This window comes from Cervus canadensis, chromosome 10, assembly GCF_019320065.1.
Source record: "Cervus canadensis isolate Bull #8, Minnesota chromosome 10, ASM1932006v1, whole genome shotgun sequence".
Lineage (NCBI taxonomy): Eukaryota > Metazoa > Chordata > Mammalia > Artiodactyla > Cervidae > Cervus > Cervus canadensis.
Window position 1 is genome coordinate 58,993,103 of NC_057395.1, and position 19,846 is coordinate 59,012,948.

At 49.8% G+C, this 19,846-nt stretch overlaps 1 protein-coding gene across 1 annotated transcript in view; it reads left to right on the forward strand.

Moving 5' to 3' along the window:
- The first annotated feature begins 233 nt into the window (after positions 1 to 233).
- Positions 234 to 19,846, forward strand: part of RSPO4 (R-spondin 4) — a 33,775-nt gene continuing 14,162 nt past the window's right edge. The window contains exon 1 of the mRNA XM_043479946.1: positions 234 to 455. Within this exon, the coding sequence (XP_043335881.1) occupies positions 377 to 455 (79 nt within the window). The 5' untranslated portion in view covers positions 234 to 376. The remainder of the gene's footprint in view (positions 456 to 19,846) is intronic.

A 19,846-nucleotide genomic window follows, 5' to 3' on the forward strand; every position in this document is an offset into this window, starting at 1 on the left:
GACCGTACCTGTGTTCGCCACGGGGCAGTGCAGGAACGACGCCAGAGCGCTCACAGCCGGACAGACCGACCTCTCGGCCCCTGGCCTGGCGACCCCCTCTGTCCCCACCGCGCGCCAGCCCCTAGCGGGTTAACGCGCCGCCCCCGAAGCGCCAGCTCCTCCCAGCCCGCCGCGTCCGGGCTCTGCCGACGCCCTCACTCGACCTGGAGGCCGGGCCCTGGGCGGACGGCGAGTCCCTGGCGGCGGGACTGACCCCGCGCCCGCGGATGCGCCGGGATCGGCCCCTGCGCCCCGCCGCACCGCCGCCGCAGGGTAGCCGCTGGGTCGTCGGTGCTTCCAGGGCGCCCCGCACGCCCGCCTGGACCAGGCTGCCCAGATGCGGGCGCCACTCTGCCTCTTGCTGTTTGTCGCCCACGCCGTGGACATGCTCCCCTTGAATCGAAGGAAGAAGCAAGGTATGAGGGGCAGCCGTCAGGATGGCCGGGCAGTGCAGCAGGATAGTCGAGGGGTGGCCATGGGGGCATCTGCTTGGTGCCCCGCGCCCCAAGCCGTTAGCTCTTCCGGACTGCTGCCAACCCCACTCTACAGATGAGGAGACTGAGGCCCCAGTATACTGTGGGGCAAGCTGGACCAAGAAGTTCTCCAGGCAAAGAGCTGGCAGGGCTGGCTCCTTATGCCCACTCCCTCTAATAATAGTATTGCTGGGGGAAAGGAAAGTGACTTTTGCAGGGACAAGAAGCCTCAGGTGACACAGGCTAGGGGTGGAAGGGACTAGGGGACAGAGTTAGTGGCTCAGAAATCATCCCGAGCATCCGTACTGAGCCAGGAGGTGAGGTAAAGAGCCCTGAGTTGGGAGTCCCGATGCCCCGGTCTCAGCCCCAGTATAGACCCTGAATCTCTGTGTGACTTTCCAGAAGGCAGTAGTTTTTGGTAGGTTCCCCCTGGGTGAGGGCCTGAGCTGCGTGGGCTCAGGGAGACGGGTTTGACAACATTTATTCTGGGATGACCTGGAAGACATCTACACCCTCCAAGAGCCTTGGTTTTTCCGTCTTGACCTCCTAGGGCCACTAAGAGGATGAACCAAGGTTCAGATTATAAAGGTACTTGGGGCACAAAGCCAGGGGCCCCTTGCACTCTCACCCTGGGGCTCTTCACCATGTTCCCTCCCTGCGGGAGTCAGAATGTCCCTGGAGGTGAGTTTGAGGTTGTCCCTGCAGAGCCAGGGTTGGCAGAGCCTGTGGGGCTGAGGAGGGTGAGCGAGTCCCACACGTGAGCCGGCAGCCCTTTGACCTCTGTCCAGTTGGCAGCCTGAGAGTTGAGGGCCAAATGCCAGCCTCTGTGCCCAGGGTTTTCCACGCACGGAGGGAGTCCCCACCACATCCTCGTGACATAGGGATCATCCTATTCTTGGAGCCAGGTGCCAAGGCTCAGACAGGCTAATTAACTTTGCTAAGTTGACCAGCAGATGAATAAGACCCTGTGTCTTCTTTCTTTCCAGCTCTGGTGTTAGGTTTGAGCAAGGCTACATGGGAAAGAGAACAAGAGTCTACTCTCTGGGGGCTTCTAATCCGTTTTAGTAAAAAACCCTGAATAGACAAAATCACTCCTAGAGTGAAACAGGAGGCGGAAAGTGGTTGTGGGAGAATGGAGGGGTGGGTTTGGGTGGGACAGAGAGACTGAGGCCTGAAGGACTCCAGGTCCAGGCGTGACTAGACAGAGGGGTCCAGGGAAGGGAGAGGCGGGTAGGCTTCAGGTGAGCTGGGGGGAGTCTGCGACCTCATGGGGGCAATGCTCTGTGAACGGCCCTTTTATGGTAAAGCTCATAGGCTCTGGAGTCAGCCTACCTTTTTCAAATCTCTGCTTCCTCAGTTACCAGCTGAGTGACCTTGGGGACGTCACTTTGCCTCTTTGAACCTCAGTTTACCTATCTGAGAGTCGATTAAAAGCTCTTTAAGATTTTCTCAGTTCTCAGAAAGACCAAAAAAAAAAAAAAAAAATTAAAAACCTCTCTCCTCAGTAACTCCTCTTTAAAACAGGAATAATGATCTTCATATCCAACTCACAGGGCAGATGTGGGTAAGACTCAGTGAGTTAGCGTGTCTGTTAAGTGAGTAGCCAAATGCAGTAGTCATTCTCCTTTCCTGCCCGTCATGTCATTGGTCACTCACAACAGCCCAGGGTGGGGGGGGGGTGTGGGGTTGGGGGGATGCTTATTTTCCGCATGAGGATACTGAGATTCAGAGAGAAAGGTTGCCCAGCAGGTTAGTAGCAAAGCAGGTTTGAATCCCAGCCAGTCTGACGTGATGCTGAGAAGATGTCTCCTGAACTCTGTTGGTCTTCCTTCCCTTCTCAGAGTCTCAATTTCCCCCTCTGAAGAGGAGCTGGTTTAGAAGAGCTTCTCGGTTCTAAAACACATGCCACACAGACACACAGAATCAAGAAGAAGAAAACTTCCAGTCCCTCTTCCACCCCCACTTGCTCAGTGAGGAGGTCGGGCATGGCTGCACCTTACATGGCCACTGTTTGGTGAGGGGGCTACTGGCGCCCCTCCCCATGGTTGTTGATGTGTTGCATCTGGAACACATGCACGTCCAGGGCAGCATCTTCAGAGAGAGGCTTTGTGACTCCGTTTACCTGTCAGGTGCAATGGAGATAGCCTTGGATTTCAGTCCCACCCCACCCCCCACTCCTTTTGGGTGAGTGGATTCCCCCAACCTACCTCCTACCCACAGCCTTGGTTTCCCCATTGGCACTAGGGTGGAGGTAGGGCGGTAGCAGAAAGCTTCCTGTAACCTATTCTGCAAGGTGGTCATAGGAGTCTTGGCCAAATAACTTTGAGCTTTGCTGGCTTTAGCAGATTTCTTGATGGTGGGACTTATCAGAGCATTCGTGGTAAAGAGGCGGAGGACAGAGAATAGGACCTTTCCCAAACCACTTACAGATTAGCAACCATTTTTCACAAGACAGCTGCTTGGAAACTTCCACACAAGATCCCCGAGGGTCTTCCCAGCTTTGACATTCTGGTCTAACTTTGGCAGGAGAATGTGTCCTGAAGGCACCTAGATATTAGCAATGCCTCTTTTCTCCTTTCCTCTCCTTTCTTCTCCCCTCCTTCCCACCCCCACCTTCCTTCTTTAATTCCTTCCTTTCTTCTTTCCTTCCTCTCTCTCTTTCCCTTGCTCATTCAATAAGCATTACAGGGCAGACCCCGCGCCAGGCTCTGTGTTGGGGAATCTGGGAGTGTCGAGGTAAATGGACCTGGGGCCTGCCCTCGAGGAGTAGCTAGTGTGGAGGGATGCCCTTCCCTGCTCCTCTCCCACCTCCCCTCCAGCGTTTGACCTGCTCTTCAAGGCCAAGAGGAACGTTCTCTGGGCCCAGCAGCCGCCCAGGCTGAGCTGTCACCCTCGGGGCCTGGCTCCCACAGACCCGTGCTTCGTCAAGCTCCAACATCACTGTTTTTTGATGAAACCTAATTTTTCTGTTTCCAAGACAAGAAAGACGAAAAGAAAAGGCTTGAGAATGGTTCTCAGATCTCAAGTGACTCTTACAAAACAACATGTTGATTAATTAAGTATAAATGAATCAGAACCAGATGGGGACATTTCTCTCGAAACATGCTGGGGTGTCCCGGCAATAGGACAGTCGGGCTGGCTGAGGGGTCCTGGTCTGTAACCCTGCCTTGATGTGGAGCTTCATTTAGGCAATGAGGAGAAGACAGGCTATGCCCGACTTTCCTCAGTGTCCACGGCCTGCCGGGGAGGGGCCTTGTGGATGCAAGTGTCCCCCGCATTCACATGGTGCCTTTAGATCCTTCTGGACCTGGGGCAGCAAAGGGCAGAGGGAGGAGCTCTGGAATTCAGGGCCCTCTCTTGCCCTTGATGTGTGATTTGGGGCAGTCCACATACCTTCTCCAATTCACGGTTCCACATCTGTGAAATGGGAATGGTTGTGCCTACCTCTGGCGTTTGGGACAATTCACCACAGTCATAGAGAAAGGTGTCCAAAGGCACACAGTAGGTGCTTCATAAGGACTCAACCACTTCCCCCTCATTTTACAACAGAGTGGATGCTCCCTGGGCTGGGGGGAGGGAGTCTCATGAGGATTGAATCTCACCTCTGCCCTTCTCCCCTCTCTGAGCCTCTAGAAATAGACATTTCTTTACAAATAAAGAAAATTATCTGTACAAGGACTATGGCAGCGCCCACTCCAGAGGCCTGTTAGGTGGACTGAATATAATAATTCTCCAAACTGAGAACCCCTGTGTGGATGTCCAGACAGGCAGCACTGTTCCCTGCCCAAAGACAGAGAAGCAGGTGCCCAGGGCAGAGGCCGTGATAGAGGAGGACCTGGGTTTCTAGTCTCCAGGTCAGGGCCATGACTGAGCACAGAGCAAGGTGTATCTCACCTCCCTCTCCCCTGGGTAGAGATAAGCCTACCGCTGCCCAGCCAGCAAAGGAGACCCTTAGGGCTAGCACGTGCCAGGAACTCTGCGTGTGGGCTATGAAGTCTGACTGTGGCGCTGCCTGAATTACTCCTATTTCCTAGACAAGGAGGCTCCGAAAGAGGCAGAGACCTGCCCAGGATCTCCCTACAGCTGAGTTGGGAGGTGGACCCAGAGTTTTGGAGGCTCTGAAGTCTGTGCATAGAAAAGGAAGTGAATCCCATCAGAGACTTGCCAAGGGCTACAAGAAGGAGTTCAGTTCAGTCGCTCAGTCATGTCCGACTCTTTGCGACCCCATGGACTCAGCATGCCAGACCTCCCTGTCCATCACCAGCTCTTGGAGTTTACTCAAACTCATGTCCATTGAGTCGGTGATGCCATCCAACCATCTCATCCTCTGTCATCCCCTTCTCCTCCTGCTTTCAATCTTTCCCAGCATCAGGGTCTTTTCAAATGAGTCAGTTCTTTGCATCAGGTGGCCAAAGTATTGGAGTTTGGCATCTGAGGCCCTCCATGACTGGATGCTGGCCCTGTCTGCAGTCGGACCTCCACCCCCAATACAAGGAGGAGGGTTGGTAGTAAAACAGGCTCAAATCCCAGTCAGTCTGACATGATTCTGAGAAGATGTCTCCTGAGTTCTGTTGGTCTTCCCTTCTCAGAGGCTTACTTTCCCCATCTGAAGAGGAGCTGGTTTAGGAGATCCTTAAGATGTTTCTCAGTTCTAAAAGACACACACAGAGAGAGAAAATAAAGAAAATGAAGACTTCCAATCCCTCCCCTATCCCCAGTTGCTCAGTGAGGAGGTCGAGCGTGGCTGCACCTACCATGGCCACTGTTTGGTGAGGGGGCTACTGGCGTCCTTTCCCACAGTAGTTGATCTGTTGCATCTGGGACACATGCATGTCCAGGGTAGTATCTTCAGAGAGAAGCTTGTGGCAGTGAGGAGGCATCTGAGAGGAGCCCCATCCGAGAGCTGCGTCTTGGGAATTTGTCAGGCGGAAGCAGCAGTAGCATAAGCGCTGGGGACTCTCGCAGGTGGAGCGGAGGTCTGGCCGGTGGGAAGGGCCGAAGGGGCTGTGTGGCAGACGGGGTGGAGGTCTGACTGCAGACAGTCCCAGCATCCTGTCATGGAGGGCCTCGGATGCCATTTGCCTGTCACCATTGTCACGAAGAAATGTTTACTGAGCCCCTGCTGGGGATCAGGCCCTGAATGCGGTGTTGACAAGGACAGCGGAGGCGTGCCCCGTTGTCCCTGCTGTCAGCGCTCAGTCCCTCAGTCGTGTCTGGCTCTTTGCGACCCCATGGACTGTAGCCAGCCAGGCTCCTCTGTCCATGGGATTTTCCAGTCAAGAATACTGGAGTAGGTTGCAGTTTCCTACTCCAGTCCCTGCTGTCAAAGAGCTCAGCATTTCCTAGAGGTGTCAGGAATGAATCCAACCTGAAAAAAAATGGCACAGACAGGATCCTGCTGCTTCTCAGTATAGCCCAGAGAGGCTGGTCGGTGGTGGCCCTCGTCTCAGCTGAGGAATCTGAGACGCAGAGGTGGGACGTTGTTCAGCTGAGGTGTCACAGGATAAGGGGACCCTCTTCACTTTGTTCGCCTGCCTCCTCTCATCCATCTATTAGTCCGCTGTCTCTTCATCCATCTTTCCATCCTTCCATTTAGTGAAAAAACTGAAGCTCACGCTGATTCAGAGCTTTTCAAACTGAGGTTTGCAACCATTCAGCAGATCTGGGAAATAAATTTAGTAAATGCAGCTAGCATTTAGAATGCTGAAATGGAGTAGAATGGAATAAAACAGAACAGTATAGAGTAGAATAAAATAGAGTGAAGTCAGCAAACTTTTTTGCAAAGGACCAGATAGGTAATATATTAGGCTTTGTAGGACATACTCTTCCTGTTTTTGTTTTTGTTTTTTTTTTAAACAAACCTTTAAAAATATGAAACCGTTCTTAGCTCACAGGCCGTACGTAAAGAAGCCATAGCTCAAAGTTAGCCCATGGGCCATAGTTTGCCAACCCCCTTCGTGGAAAATATCAGAATGCATTACAGATGTTAAGTAATCATTTTGAGAAATGGGTTTTTGCTTACATATATATGTGAATGTGTGGGTGCATGTGTGTACCCATATGTAGATGTGTGTGCACATGGATGTGGGTATGTGTGAGTGTGTACTCTGTGTACTGCACATGTACTGAAGTAAAAATGTAATTTTTACTATTGTCCAAAAAGTGTGGAGGCCACTGTATCAGCTGAGCCCAGTGCAGTCCTCCCGACAATTCCGAGAGGAGGGTTCCAGGGAATCCTGGGATTGTAGATAGGGAGTTAAAGGCCCCATGGGTCACACAGCCATTGGCATGTGAACCCCAGAAGTCTGGCTCTGGAGCTCCAAACAGGAGGCTAAATTGCCTTTAAAATAGCAATCACCCTCGACACATTTGTCCTCACGCTTGTTTCTGATGGCCCTCAATCTGATGGCCATGTCCTTCCCAAGATGTTTTCTTTTCTCAAAGTGGACTTTAGCCCCAGGAAATGGAATGATCCATCGGGGTCTAAATGTTCTCCTGCATCAGACATCCCCAAGCAGCTGGCAAGTGGCGGACATTGTATGTTCCTTTCACATGGACCCTCCCCCAGCCCCGCCGGGTGGATATGGTTACCCTTCTTCCTTTATAGAAGAAGCAGTCTGGCTCAGAGAGGGAAACCGACTCATCCAAGGTCACATAGCCAATGTTCCTGATTCCATAACCATGAGAGCAGATCCCGCCTACTATAGAGTGCTCCAGAAAGTCCATCTAATCCTGCCGGTACCCACCTGCTCATTCATATAGCTCTTCACAGTTTGTAGAACAGTTCAACTTCCAGTTTCTCTCTGGAGCTCTGGAGAAAGGTTATCGAATGATGGAATGCTAGGGCTGAAAAGGCCAGTTGAGACCTTGGAGACTCATGTTTGTGTAAAAAAAAAAAGATGGAGCTTCAACAGAGGAAGTGCCTCACCCAAGATCACCCAGTCGGGGTGGAGCTGAGGATGCAGGAAAGGGGGCAGGGGCAGCGAGGGTGGCCTTGGATAGGCAGAAGAAGGCAGCTTGCTCCAGAGCCTACAATCTGGTTTGGAGCCTCTCAGAGCCTCATTTTCTCGTGTCACTTGGGAATGCTCCATCTTCTTTGTCTTTCTCTCAGGCCCAGAAGAGATGTTAGATGAGAGGGTGCAACCAAGAGGGCTCGCACAGCTCTGCAGAGGTTTCTTAGTAACCAGAGGCCAAGAGCCTCGTAAGGGCCTCCAGGGGTACCTGAGTGCCATACAGGGTCTGTGGCCTGGCTGTGTGGTTCCATGAGAGGCACCTGGTGGAGGCCTGGGACCCACGCAGAACTGCCATGTCCTTGAAGCCAGTCCTTCTGTCAGAGCCCAGACTGTGGACACTGTTAGGACATAGAACAGCCCCAGGTTCTGTGGACACCCAGGGACACACACATTATGTGTGTGTCAAAGGGTTCTCATGGGGACACACACCTCAACAGGCCAGAAGGAATGGGTTAAGTGTGTGTGCTCAGTCGTTTCAATCATGTCTGACTCTTTGGGACCCCATGGACTGTAGCCCACCAGGCTCCTCTGTCCGTGGGCTTCTCCAGACAAGAATACTGGATTAGGTTGCCATGCCCTCCTCCAGGGGATCTTCCTAACCCAGGGATGGAACCCGCATCTCTTATGTCTCCTGCATTATAGGTCGATTCTTTACCGCTGGGCCACCAGGGATGTCCCCTCATGTGTATGTCCACACACATGTATGTTCCTAAAAACATTTATTTGTTTCTTTAAAGGCACTTGATTTTCACTGCATCAAAGCTTTTAGAAAGTCTCTTTTTTATTTTGTTTTACGGTTATTTCCTCTATGCCAGATGTTACCTGTATTGTTTTATTTACCTATGTCAGGCACTATGCGTATAAACTGACTAAATTCTCCTAATAAACCTGTGATGTGGGTACTATTATTGTCCCCATTTTACGTATGAGAAAACTGAGGCACAGAGGGGTTGAGTGACTTTCCCTAGGTCACACAGCCAAATTCAAATCCTTCCTAGTCCCAGAGCCCAGACTCCAATTACCGAGCTCAGTTGCCTCCCAGCCTTATTTAGTCCTTGCAGCAACCTGGAAAGGGATGTTATTGTCCACATTTCACAGACGAGGAGACTGAATTAAGAGAGAAAGGAGCATTAGTTAAAGAATGTGAAACTGCCATTTTTATAGGCTGAAAAAAGCCAAATATTAGTGATTTCATATGTTCCAGTCTACTAGCTTGGCAAGTAAGTTTGGCAAAGCCAGGATTTAAACCCAGATGGTTGATTGCAAAGGTTGGGTCCATAGCCACCCAGCCTGGCCTTCTCGCAGTACACCCAGATAACAGCCCACAATGTGGTTGGATCCTGTTGGCCTTCCAAGCATAAAGAGGGCTATCAACTTGCCAGGGTCACTCAGCAGGATGGGGAGAGGTTGGAATGTGCCCCCACTCCAGGTCTCCGGAGCCCCTTTGTCTCCCCTCCGTGCAGCCGTCAGCACCACCCAGGACACACACACTCTCGGCCCCACCCTGGGGGTTCCTCCAGGGTTCCACAGTGCTCGGTCTGGTTCCCATTGCACGGGTGAAGCTCACTCATGTTGGGCCCTGCTGCCTCAGGCCAGGCCACCCCCACCTGCCCTGGGATGATTTCTTACAATGTTGTGTGATTCACGGGGCCCCTGGTCTGTGGCCCTTGGTGGGGGCCTCTCTGGGTCATTGTGGGTTGGGGGGGTTCTGTTTCACTAGCTCAGAAGAAAGGCATGCCCAAGCCTGGGGGACCCAGACAGCGTAGGGAAACCACTCCCTTTCGCCAGAAGCCTCCACTTTCCCTGCAGACCGACTGCGGTGCCCACATCCGCAGGGTGGGGACACCCAGAAAGGAATGTCACAACTGCTCTTCTGCAGCCTGCTCTGCTGTTGGCAGGCAGGCATGGCTATCTTCAGCACGTCCCAGATGAGCAGTGGGAGGTCGACCGACTGGCACGAAGGCCACGGGCTCTGCTGCTCACCAGCTGAGTGATGTTGGGCAGGTCACCTCTCCCCTCTGGGCCGCTGGTGGCTCATTTGCAAGATGGGGCACAAAAGTCACCCACAGCACATAGAGCGTGCTCAGCTGGTGACCGTGAAGAGTGTCCAGTGCCGGGCAGGGAGTACGGGATTTGGGCTCTGACAGGCCTGGGCTCAGCTCCCAGCTCAGCTACTGCCATGTTCGTGTGAAGATATTTCACTGCTGAATCCCGGTGTTGTCTCTCAGTACCATGGTGACGATAGTAGCATCTACATCACAGCATTGTCTTGGAGATCACAGTTGTGCATGTAACCCACCTGGGAGGCAGTAGGTGCTAATAAATGGTGATACCAGTCATGCATCATAGAAAAGTTGGCTCACTCTAGTGTCCAGGACATTCCACCCTAACGTCAGACATGCCCCTGCCTGGGTTTCAAAGTCCTTGGCAGATCTAACTCTTCAAAAGAAAGTTATGTGGGGAAGCCCAGATTCAGAGGATAGGGAGGTCCTAAGTGACCTATAGTACAGTGATTCACCTTCTCTGAGCCTCTGTTCACTCCCCTATGAAAGGGGACCTCAGAGAATAGCAGTGAAGATAGAAGTGTGTGGGTGTTGCTCGCACATTATAAATATATAAATGATGTGATGAGGCCATGATGAGGCCTGACATCCTGCCCTCTGCCCACAGCAGCTGGAAAAATGCAGTCAGATGCTGCCTTTCAGACATACTTTTCCTTCCTCCTCCCCTCTTGCCTGCTTCTGGCAGACATGTGAGTCCAGCAGACTTAATTCATAGCACATTATCAGCTTCAATTGAGCTGATAATGTTCTTATTTTGTATTATCTTATTTTTTCCTTATTTTTTAAATGGTTGTGCTTAGTCGCTCAAGTCGTGTCCGACTGTTTGTGCTTCCATGAACATTAGCCCACCAGGCTCCTCTGTCCATGGGATTCTCCAGGCAAGAACGCTGGAGTGGGTGCCATTTCCTTCTCCATTTTAAATGGTTACAAACTGTTGATGTTTAATTTTGCTCTTAACATTTGCTTCACTTATTTTAAAATTTTCATTTTTGTTTTATTTAAGCATCTTATTTTTATTAATTTTAATGTATTTTATTAGTTTATTTTTATTGAAGTATAGTTGATTTACAATGTGGTGTTAGTTTCAGGTGTAAGGCAAAGTGATTCAGCTATATATATATATACATATATATATATATATATATTTTTTTTTTCCCAGATTCTTTTTCCTTATGGGCCATTATAAAGTACTAAGTATAGGTCCCTGTGCTATCCCGTAGATCTTTGTTGGTTATCTGTTTTATATATAGTGCCTTAGCACTTTATAATTTACTGTCTTTGTTCTGGCCATCATCTTGTGGGTAAAAAGCTAATAAACTGTGTTATTTGCATGATATCTAATTTGCTTATCATGTCTCCTTAGATTAGTAAATTTAGGCACTTACAAATAAATGCTTTATATGAACTTCTTTTAAGTGTCTTTTGTGGATTTGTTCAGCTTGTCAAAAAAATGATTTTATTAGGGTTGTATCAAATGTTAATCTTTCTCCCAAGAAATATCAAACTCAGATGAACAAACGTGGTAAGAATTTCATATGATGAACATTTTTGCAGAATCAGTCTGATGCATTCTAAATGGTTGTTACTGTCAAATGAAATTGCCCTCAAATTTTCTTGGAAGGGGTTAATGCAATTTATTTAAATTTACAAGTGTATTTTTATTTTATTCTTACATTTTATTTTTCTAAGCTTTTTGTTTTTATCTTTAGTTTTAAAATGTCTTTTTATTTTAAATTTTTATTAATTTAAATTATGTTTTATTTTAAATCTTTTAATTTTACTTTTTAGGTTGTTAATTTCTTTATAAAAAATGTTGTTGTGGTTTTTATTTGCCCACTTTTTTACTGGGTTTCCTGAATTTTTCTCATCAGTTTATAGGCATGTGTGTGCTCAGTCAGTCAGTCATGTCTGACTCTGTGACCCCATAGACTGTACCCCACCAGACTCATCTGTCCATGGAATTTTCCAGGCAAGAATACTGAAGTGAGTTGCCATTTCCTACTCCAGGGGATCTGCCTGACCTAGGGATCGAACCCATGTCTTCTGCATCTCCTGCATTGGCAAAACAAATTCTTTACCAGTGCGCCATCTGGGAAGCCATCAGTTTATAAGACTTCTTTGTATCACCTACATATTAATCTCCTGTTGGTTTTGACATGGAAGATATCTTTCTTTAATCTGTTATCCCAGCTGCTAACTTTGTATGTCCTTTGGAGAATAGACATTGTTACTTATAATACTGTTCAAGAAAAGGTTTGAAGGTTTTTTGGTAGGAGTGGAGTTTTTCTACCTTATGGTCTGAGCTATTTGATCTTACAAAATATCCTCATAAGAAGGTCTTATGAGAAGGATGTGAGTTCCCAATTCTCTGTCTTTTGAGCAGATCACCCTTCCCATGAGTGATTCTTCCTTGAAAGTGTTTTCAGTCCTGATGCAGTGGCCCTAGGGCCTTCCCTGAGGATACTCCTGGAACTCTCAAATGCAGGTGACTCTTCTCTGTCCACCTGCATTCCTGGTTGTCCCTGGGTCACTGCATTTCAGCCGGCACACGTCTATTAAACCCTTGCTGTCAGTCAGACTCTGTCCTTGAGGGCCCCAGACTGATGAAGGTGGCAGGCCCAACAGAGTGGATAGGAGAGGTGTCAGCTGGATACACTAGCCCCAGGTCAGGGGGAGTTGGCTTGATGTTTTCCCCATGAGCGGAGCATCCCCACCAATGGCTGACATTCTGCGAGGGCTGCTTTCTCTGAATGGTTTCAATTCGTAGACCATCTTATTCTCTTGCATCAATAACCCTCCCTCCAGTCCCCTCCATGTTAAAGGAAAAGGAAAGAAACTGGCACTCAGGACATTTGTGAGGAATGCAGACTTGAAGATTGAAGGTCTGGGCATGCTGCAAAGGTCTCCATCTGCAGCACAGGTGGTTTCAGGCTTAGGGCCACTGGGTCATTCCTGCAGCCTCTTCTGTCCTCCTCCTGTCTGACTCTGCACCACACAGCTCCGTCTGCTCTCTGTGGGTCTTGGGCTCTGGGATGTGTGACCTTCAATGGCACTTTTCTGCCTTTGGAGAGTCCCCAGGCTTGAGGCAGCGGGAAGGGGCTGACAGGCCATCAGGAAGGTGGAGCTCCCAGCAGTTAGGAGTTAGGGCAATGGTTTGCATCCCACTTGACTCTTTGCTGTGAGTATTTGGATCAACAACTTTAGCTTTCTGAACCTTAGTTTTCAATACTTGAAAATGAGTTTACAGCCCAGCTTTGCAAGACTGTGATGGGTTTGCAGTGATTTAACAGAAGGACCTGCTGGCACAGGGTCCTGCACGCTGTAGATATTCAGCAGGCATCGGCCTGGCTCTGCCCCTCTGCAGACCTGGTCCTTCAGAGGGTCTATAGGAGCTCATAGAGATCAGCGTCTCTGGCTGTGGCTGTTTGTCTTGGTTCTAGCCATTGATCCTGCCTTTAACTGGATAAGAAGGATTACAATCCCCATTTTGCAGATGAGAAAACAGACCAGCTAACAGTGGGTGTAGAATTTCCAGGTCCTACAAGCCTGGGTCCCTCCAATTGACTGGGTTTTGGTATGGTAGAGACAGTACCCTAGGACCACGAGAGGTTTCCAAGACAAAGCCCCACGCATACTGTGCCTCTGTCACCTGCTTCTGTTCAGCTCCTCCCTGCTGGCATCATACCATTTTTGAGCACCTACTATGTGCCAGGTGATCTGTGTGCATTAATTACCCATAACCTCAGGAGATAGGACCTGTTTTATAGAAGTAGGATCCAGATAGGTGAGGCCATATGCCCAGGTTTCCATAGCCCCCGTCCATCTGGGTTGGAAGCCAAGCTGGGACTCTGAAGCCAGAGCTCTTATTCACCATGCCAGGAATTGCTGAGCTGAACCCAGGACAGCAATGAGGATAAAGTTGACTCCCATTTGGTGAGTCCTTGGCATATGAACTAGGCATGCCGCCAGTGTTATGTCCCATGTCCGTATCCCCGAGCGGGAAAAGAGAAGGCCTCCAAGACAATGCAACTGGCAAAAAGGGGAAGTTTATTACTGACTCGAGCCAGGGCCCTCTGCCGCATCCAACGCAGTGGTGCAGGTCAGAGAGCCCCGAGCCCAAGCTGTTACACAAACTTATAGGGTGAGCACACAGCAGTTGGTAGTTGGTTTAAGCGGATTGGTTACAAGTTTGCAAAGCAATTTCATTGGTCAAAACTTTCGTGTGGGCGGGACTTTCCTGGGGGTTGCCGCCCCATTCCTAATTTCCTAATTGGCAAACAGCAGTCAGTATTAAGTGAAAGCTAATTGGTCCTAATTGGCAAACAGCGGTCAGTGTTAAGCGAAAGCTAATTGGTTGTATCCAGGTGGCCTGATAATCTTACCAAGTAGGAAGGCCTACTCCTAATCTAAGCTGCGTTACTTCTGCTCACCTCACAGCCAGGTGCTCTGTAGGTTATTGCCTCCCTTCATCCTCCAGACAACCCTTTAATAGCATCATTTTCATTTTGCAGCTGAGATGTGAGGCTCAGAGAAGTGAGAGGGACCCCCACCGCCCCCCCCCAGGGTCAAGGTTGCAGAGCTGGGATTCAAACTCAGATGTATATGACCTGGACTCCTGCCTGCCCCACGCTGCCTCCCCTCATCTCCTACTTCCTGAGCTGGGCAGTTGGTCTGGGGGCCTGGGCGGGCAGATGCCTGTTCTGTTTTTCTCACCTTCAAGAATGACCTGGGGAGCCATCCAGACAGGGCCTCAGGTTTCAGCCCAGCTTGGAGGTGGCGGGTGTGCAGCAGGTGTAGGGAGCAACTGAACAGCAAGATGTGAGTGAGACCTTGTCCCAGTGGCCTGCGAACGTCAAGAGGCCACTGCAGGTCATGGAAGCACAACCCGAGCCAATGATGTGGAGGAGCAGAAGGGATTCAGGCACTTCTGGAAGAGGCTGCGGGCTAGATACCGTCATGGGATTCTCAGATCAGGTCTCTTTAGAGGATGAGGACGGGGAACTGATAGCAGCTCACACCAGCTACCTGCTGCACCATGAACTAGACTGCTTACCTTTTAATTCTCATAATTACCCTTGAGCAAGACTTGTCCGTCTGCTGCTCACAGCCAATAGCCTGGTCCAGAACCCCCCAGATGACCACAGGCCTCCAACTCGGGCTCCCAGTTCCCATTGCTGCCTCTTCCCATCCATTCTGCTCAGCCCCAAAGGGACCTCTTGAGATGCAGATGCTAGTTGGCCTGCACCACGCAGGGTCTTCCCATCTTGCTTCCAGGAAAGCCCAGAACTAGCCTTTTCTGAGCCCAGCACCTTGCTCTGGGCTGATCTGCCTTTCTGACCAATCTCTGTCTTCTGGCCTCACTGCCTTCTTCCATGCTAAGCCCCTGGACCTTTGTACCTGTTGGTTCCTCTGCCAGGAATACGTTCCTTGTAGGTCTCAATGAGTCCTGTCTTGTGGCCGGACCCTTCTGTCCTCTGCTCACTTTGTTTCCTTTCATTCACTTACTGTCACTATCTCAGATGACCTCTCTCTTTCCTTTAGAATGCAGACTCCATGAGGAGAAGGGCTGTCTTGTCCTCTGATGGATCCCCAGTGTCTACAACACTTCTTGGCTCATAGTAGGTCCTTGATACATATTTGTGGAAGGAACAGGCTTTCCAGTGAGTAGATGATTGCCCCTAGCTTACAGTGAGCAAACCGAGGTCCAATAACAGGCCCAAGGAATGAAGTTTAGAACTGGGATCTAAAGGCAGGTTTCTCGGCTTCCCTAGTGGCTCAGTTGGTAAGGAATCTACCTGCATTGTGGGAGAACTGGGTTTGATCCCTGGGTCAGGAATATTCCCTGGGGAAGGGAATGGGTACCCACTCCAGCATTCTTGCCTGGAGAATTCCATGGACTGAGGAACCTTGATGGACTACAGTCCATGGGGTCTCAAAGAGTCTGAGATGACTTGAGCGACTGACACTTTCACTTTTCCTTTCCCATAAAATAAGAAGTGATAACAGCACCTGCCTTCTTGCTTCTTAAAATGAGATATGGAGGCCAGCACCATCAGCATCCCTGGGGAGCTTTGTCGAAAAGCAGACTCTCAGGCCTCACCTCAGACCTTTAGCATCAACATCTACATCTGAACCCAAGACCCCTGGACACTTTGTATGCTCATTAGTTTGGGAAGCCCTGGCTGACCTCATAGAGTAGTTTTTTTAAAAATCACATGAGTTCATACACATATGACACCAGGTAGACCGCCGTAAAGTGTTAAGCCAACAGCACACATTGAGGAGTGGAAGTGCCTCTGTTTTAAATAAGCAGCTCCAGGTGATTCTATTTTTTTTTTAATTTTCAATAAGCATCATAAATATCTTCAAAGAGATAGGCTATTTGGTAGTAACTGATGAAATAACCGCTTCCCAGGTAGCTCAGTAGGAAAGAATCCACCTGCAATGCAGGAGACACAAGAGGTGTCAGTTCAATCCCTGGGTCAGAAAGATCCCTCGGAGAAGGAAATGGCAACCCACTCCAGCATTCCTGTCTGGAGAATTCCATGGACAGAGGAGCCTGGTGGGCTACAGTCCAAAGGGGGTCACAAAGACTTGGACATGACTGAGCAACTGAGCACACATGCAGTAAAATAAGCAGTTATTTTTAAAAGACTAATTGGAGATACAGGGTCTCACAGGAAAATGCATACAGCCCCAGGGAATTCTGATGGATTTGATTCTAAGGATCACCACTGGCTGGGAAACAGCAGATGTGGGTATGAGCCCTGGTTCCACTACCAGCTTCCATCTCCCTACCTCTCCAGCAGGTGGAAACCAATGTCTGAGAAGGATTCAAGCAGGAGCTGGGCCAGGGTACTTCCCCACTTCCCCAAGTCCAGGTGGTGGCAAAAGAATCACTCAGAGAGAGCCTGGAGGGGACCTGAAGGACGGGGAAACAGTTCAAACTCTGATTGAACACATAAGTACTGATCTGCTCCATGTCATGGAGATGAGGGGAGAAGAGCATGGGATTGAATAAGATGCAGAAGGGCGGGGTCAGTCCTGGGACAACCTATACTGCCACTGTCTGGCTAATTTCCTATCTCTGTCAAGGTCAAATGAACATTGAAGGAGACTAACCTTAGCACAGCATAGGAAACCTAGCAAGGCCTTAGCAAGGGGACCTCTTACTCTGTGTGGAGGATTAAAGGAGGCATTGGGATATACTGGCAATGGGAAGGCAGTGTGGCCTTGAGGTGAAACCTTCAGGTTCTGCAGCCACACTGCCCGGGTCAGACTATCCAGCCAAATACCTCTTAGTAAGGCACTTACCTCTTAGTAAGTGACCTTGAGCAAGTGGCAGCATTGCCCTGGACCTCAGTTTCCTCTTTTCTGAAGTGGATACAATCATTGTACCTAAATGAACCTTGCAGCGTCTCTACCTGGAGGGGGTAGCAGCTATAAAAGAGGACGAGGCAGTGATGTACAGCATTCGCCAGGATACTTTAAGTGAGCAAAGCAAGGTGCTGAAGAGTCTGTGCAGGGCACTGTGGTTTATCCTTACCTTCCTGGAGCTTACCTTTCAGTGGTGGGAAAGAGATAACAAAAACTCAAACCAACCTGTCACATATCAGATGGAGATAAGTGCCAAAGAAGAACAAAGCAGGCTGAGACAGGGATGTGCGATGGGTGTGACTTCAGGCCAGGTGGTTAGGGAGGTCTCATGGGGAAGGACGTGCCAGTTGAGATCCCAAGGGGGTGAGCCCTGTGGGTGAATGTGGGGAGGGCACTCCAGGCAGAGGGAAGGGCAAGCGAGTGCAAAGGCCCTGAGTTGGGAGTGGTCTTGGCATGTCTGAGGGACAGCAAGGATGAGCCCAGCATGGCTGGAGCAGGGCAAGTGGCGATTGGGAGGGAGGGGAATTGGTGTTGGCGTAGACTGATTTCTCATAGATTCTATATGGGATAGGACACAAGGAGAAGGGGCAGGGTGACTCCAAGATGTTTGACCACGAGTGGGGTAGCCATTGACCCAGATGGACAGGAGGGGCAGTTTGGGGTGGGCAGAGGGAGGAAAAGTATTTAAAGTTTCCATTTTGGATGTGTGCCTATTATTACTATATTCTGAGGGTTCTACCCGTTAAACCCTTGGTGTCGTGTGCTGACACTGTAGCAAGGATTTGCTCTCTGCCTCTTGCCCAAGCTCCCTCCCTGCCAGCAACTTATACCCAGTGAGTCCCCTACATACAGACGAGTTCTGTTCCCAGAGTGCATTCTTAAGTCCAATTTGTTTGTAATTCCAACAAAGTTAGCCGAGGTACCCAACTAACATAATTGGCTATATAGTACTGTACTATAATAGGTTTATTACCATTTTCACACACATAATACAGAAAAGCAAACTCACACACACACAAACCCATTTTTAATCGTCCAGTGCAGTACCTTGAAAAGCACGGGAGTACAGTACTACATCTGGCACACAGGCGCTGGCAGCACGTGAAGAGGCAGAAGAGTCACTGACTGGAGTAGGGAGAGGAGCTGGGAGATGGTGGAGCTGAAGGGTCATCGGCCATAGGAGATGGGGGCAAGCTGCAGTTTCCCTCACGCCTGACATTGATGGCACAGGCTCTGGTTCATTGCTGGATTCAATCCTCTTGCCCCTCTTGAAAAACTGATCCAGTGACATCTGGATAGTAGCTTTTTCTCTCGTCATAGATGACACAGTAGCACTGCATTGCATTCTGAATGGCTGCTGCAAACTTCATGGACCCTTTCTACATTCAGGTCCTGTTTCTCAAAAATGAACAGCCTTTTCAAATAAAGAACATCCCCTTGCCATCTTCTACATTGTGAGCCTTTTCAGCTCTTCAGTTACTTCTTCTTCCCCTTGTCTCTCTTTATCCTTTCTCTGGACACACTGGCATCTTTGAAAGTTCGTAGCCTGAAGGTTCAAATGTAGGGGATTTCCTATACTGTCATAAACTCACCTTTCTTAGGAAACCTTTCTTCTGACGCAAACCAGTCCTGCTCCAGTTCCCACATCTGCCTCTCCAGAAAACCATCCCTGATGAACTGAAGTCTGAATCCAGCTCCTGGCTGCCTGGGTCCTTCATTTAGCTCTGAGCTCTGCTGGGCAGACATCATCAGCTTTCTTGGCAATGTATGAACCAAGTTCCCCCAACTAGACTGCAGCCTCCCTGAAAACAGCTTTTGAGAACTTTTATTAAGCCATCATTCATTCATTCATTTAAGAAATAGCAGGCACCTGCAGTGTGCAAGATTGTGGAAATTTGAAAGAGAATGAGCCAAGCTGAACCCCCAGCTCTCAAGGGAGCCCCTTGGGGTGCTTCCCATGTACCTCCCATCAATCAAGTACTAAAACAGTGCTCATTTATCTGCCATGAGCTGTGCTAAGTACTCGGCATGGATGAGCTCACAAGTGCTGGGAGGTGGTTGCTACTATTGTCCACATTTTGCAAAAGAGGAGACTCGGGTTCAGAATAGTGAAGCCACTTGCCTAAGATCACACAGCCAGAAAATAGGCGTTTGTCATGCTGGAAGCTGAGACAGTGTCCCCACACACCGCTCCCCCCGCCGCCCGCCCCCCCCACCCCGATCTCTCCAATCAGGAGTCATCACTAGGGCCCATGCCTTGCTGGGGATGGTGAAATCTGCTCCCAAGGCAGGAATGTGCCTGGAGGTCCTCTGAGCCAGCCTCCAGTGGCAAAGACTGCCTCCCATATGTGGCGATCTGAGCAGGCAGATGGAAGCCCAGATGTTGTTTATTTCCTCTGGTCATCGGTGACATGCATCTTCCACTGCCAGGCGGGGATAGGAGAACGCACCGTCCAGCACTCTCTGTGTGTGGGCCCCCCCCCCCACACACACACATGGTTCTGGATCCTTCTCAAGGGTCTGGCCCACCTCAGGTTGCCCTGCCTTGGGATAGGGGATGGTGGTCTCTTTTTCTTCTTCTCCAACCTCCTCTCCCCCAGGGAGTCCTTCAGGACAGCTGTGTTAAATCCTGTAGTCCACCATGACACACACTGTTCTCATGCAAGACACACTTCCCTGGGCACACCCCAAATGTGAAGAAACTCTACCTCAAAAATGTTGACAGCAAATTAAAAGTTCTGCACTGATTGCCAAAGCAAGTCTGAGATCACAAACACCAACGGAGGCATGGCAGGTGGTGATAGCCACGTTACTGAGACCCTGGTTGACTGTCAGGCCTGCTCAGGTCCTCAGGGTTCTCTCAGGTTGGTCAGTGTGATCC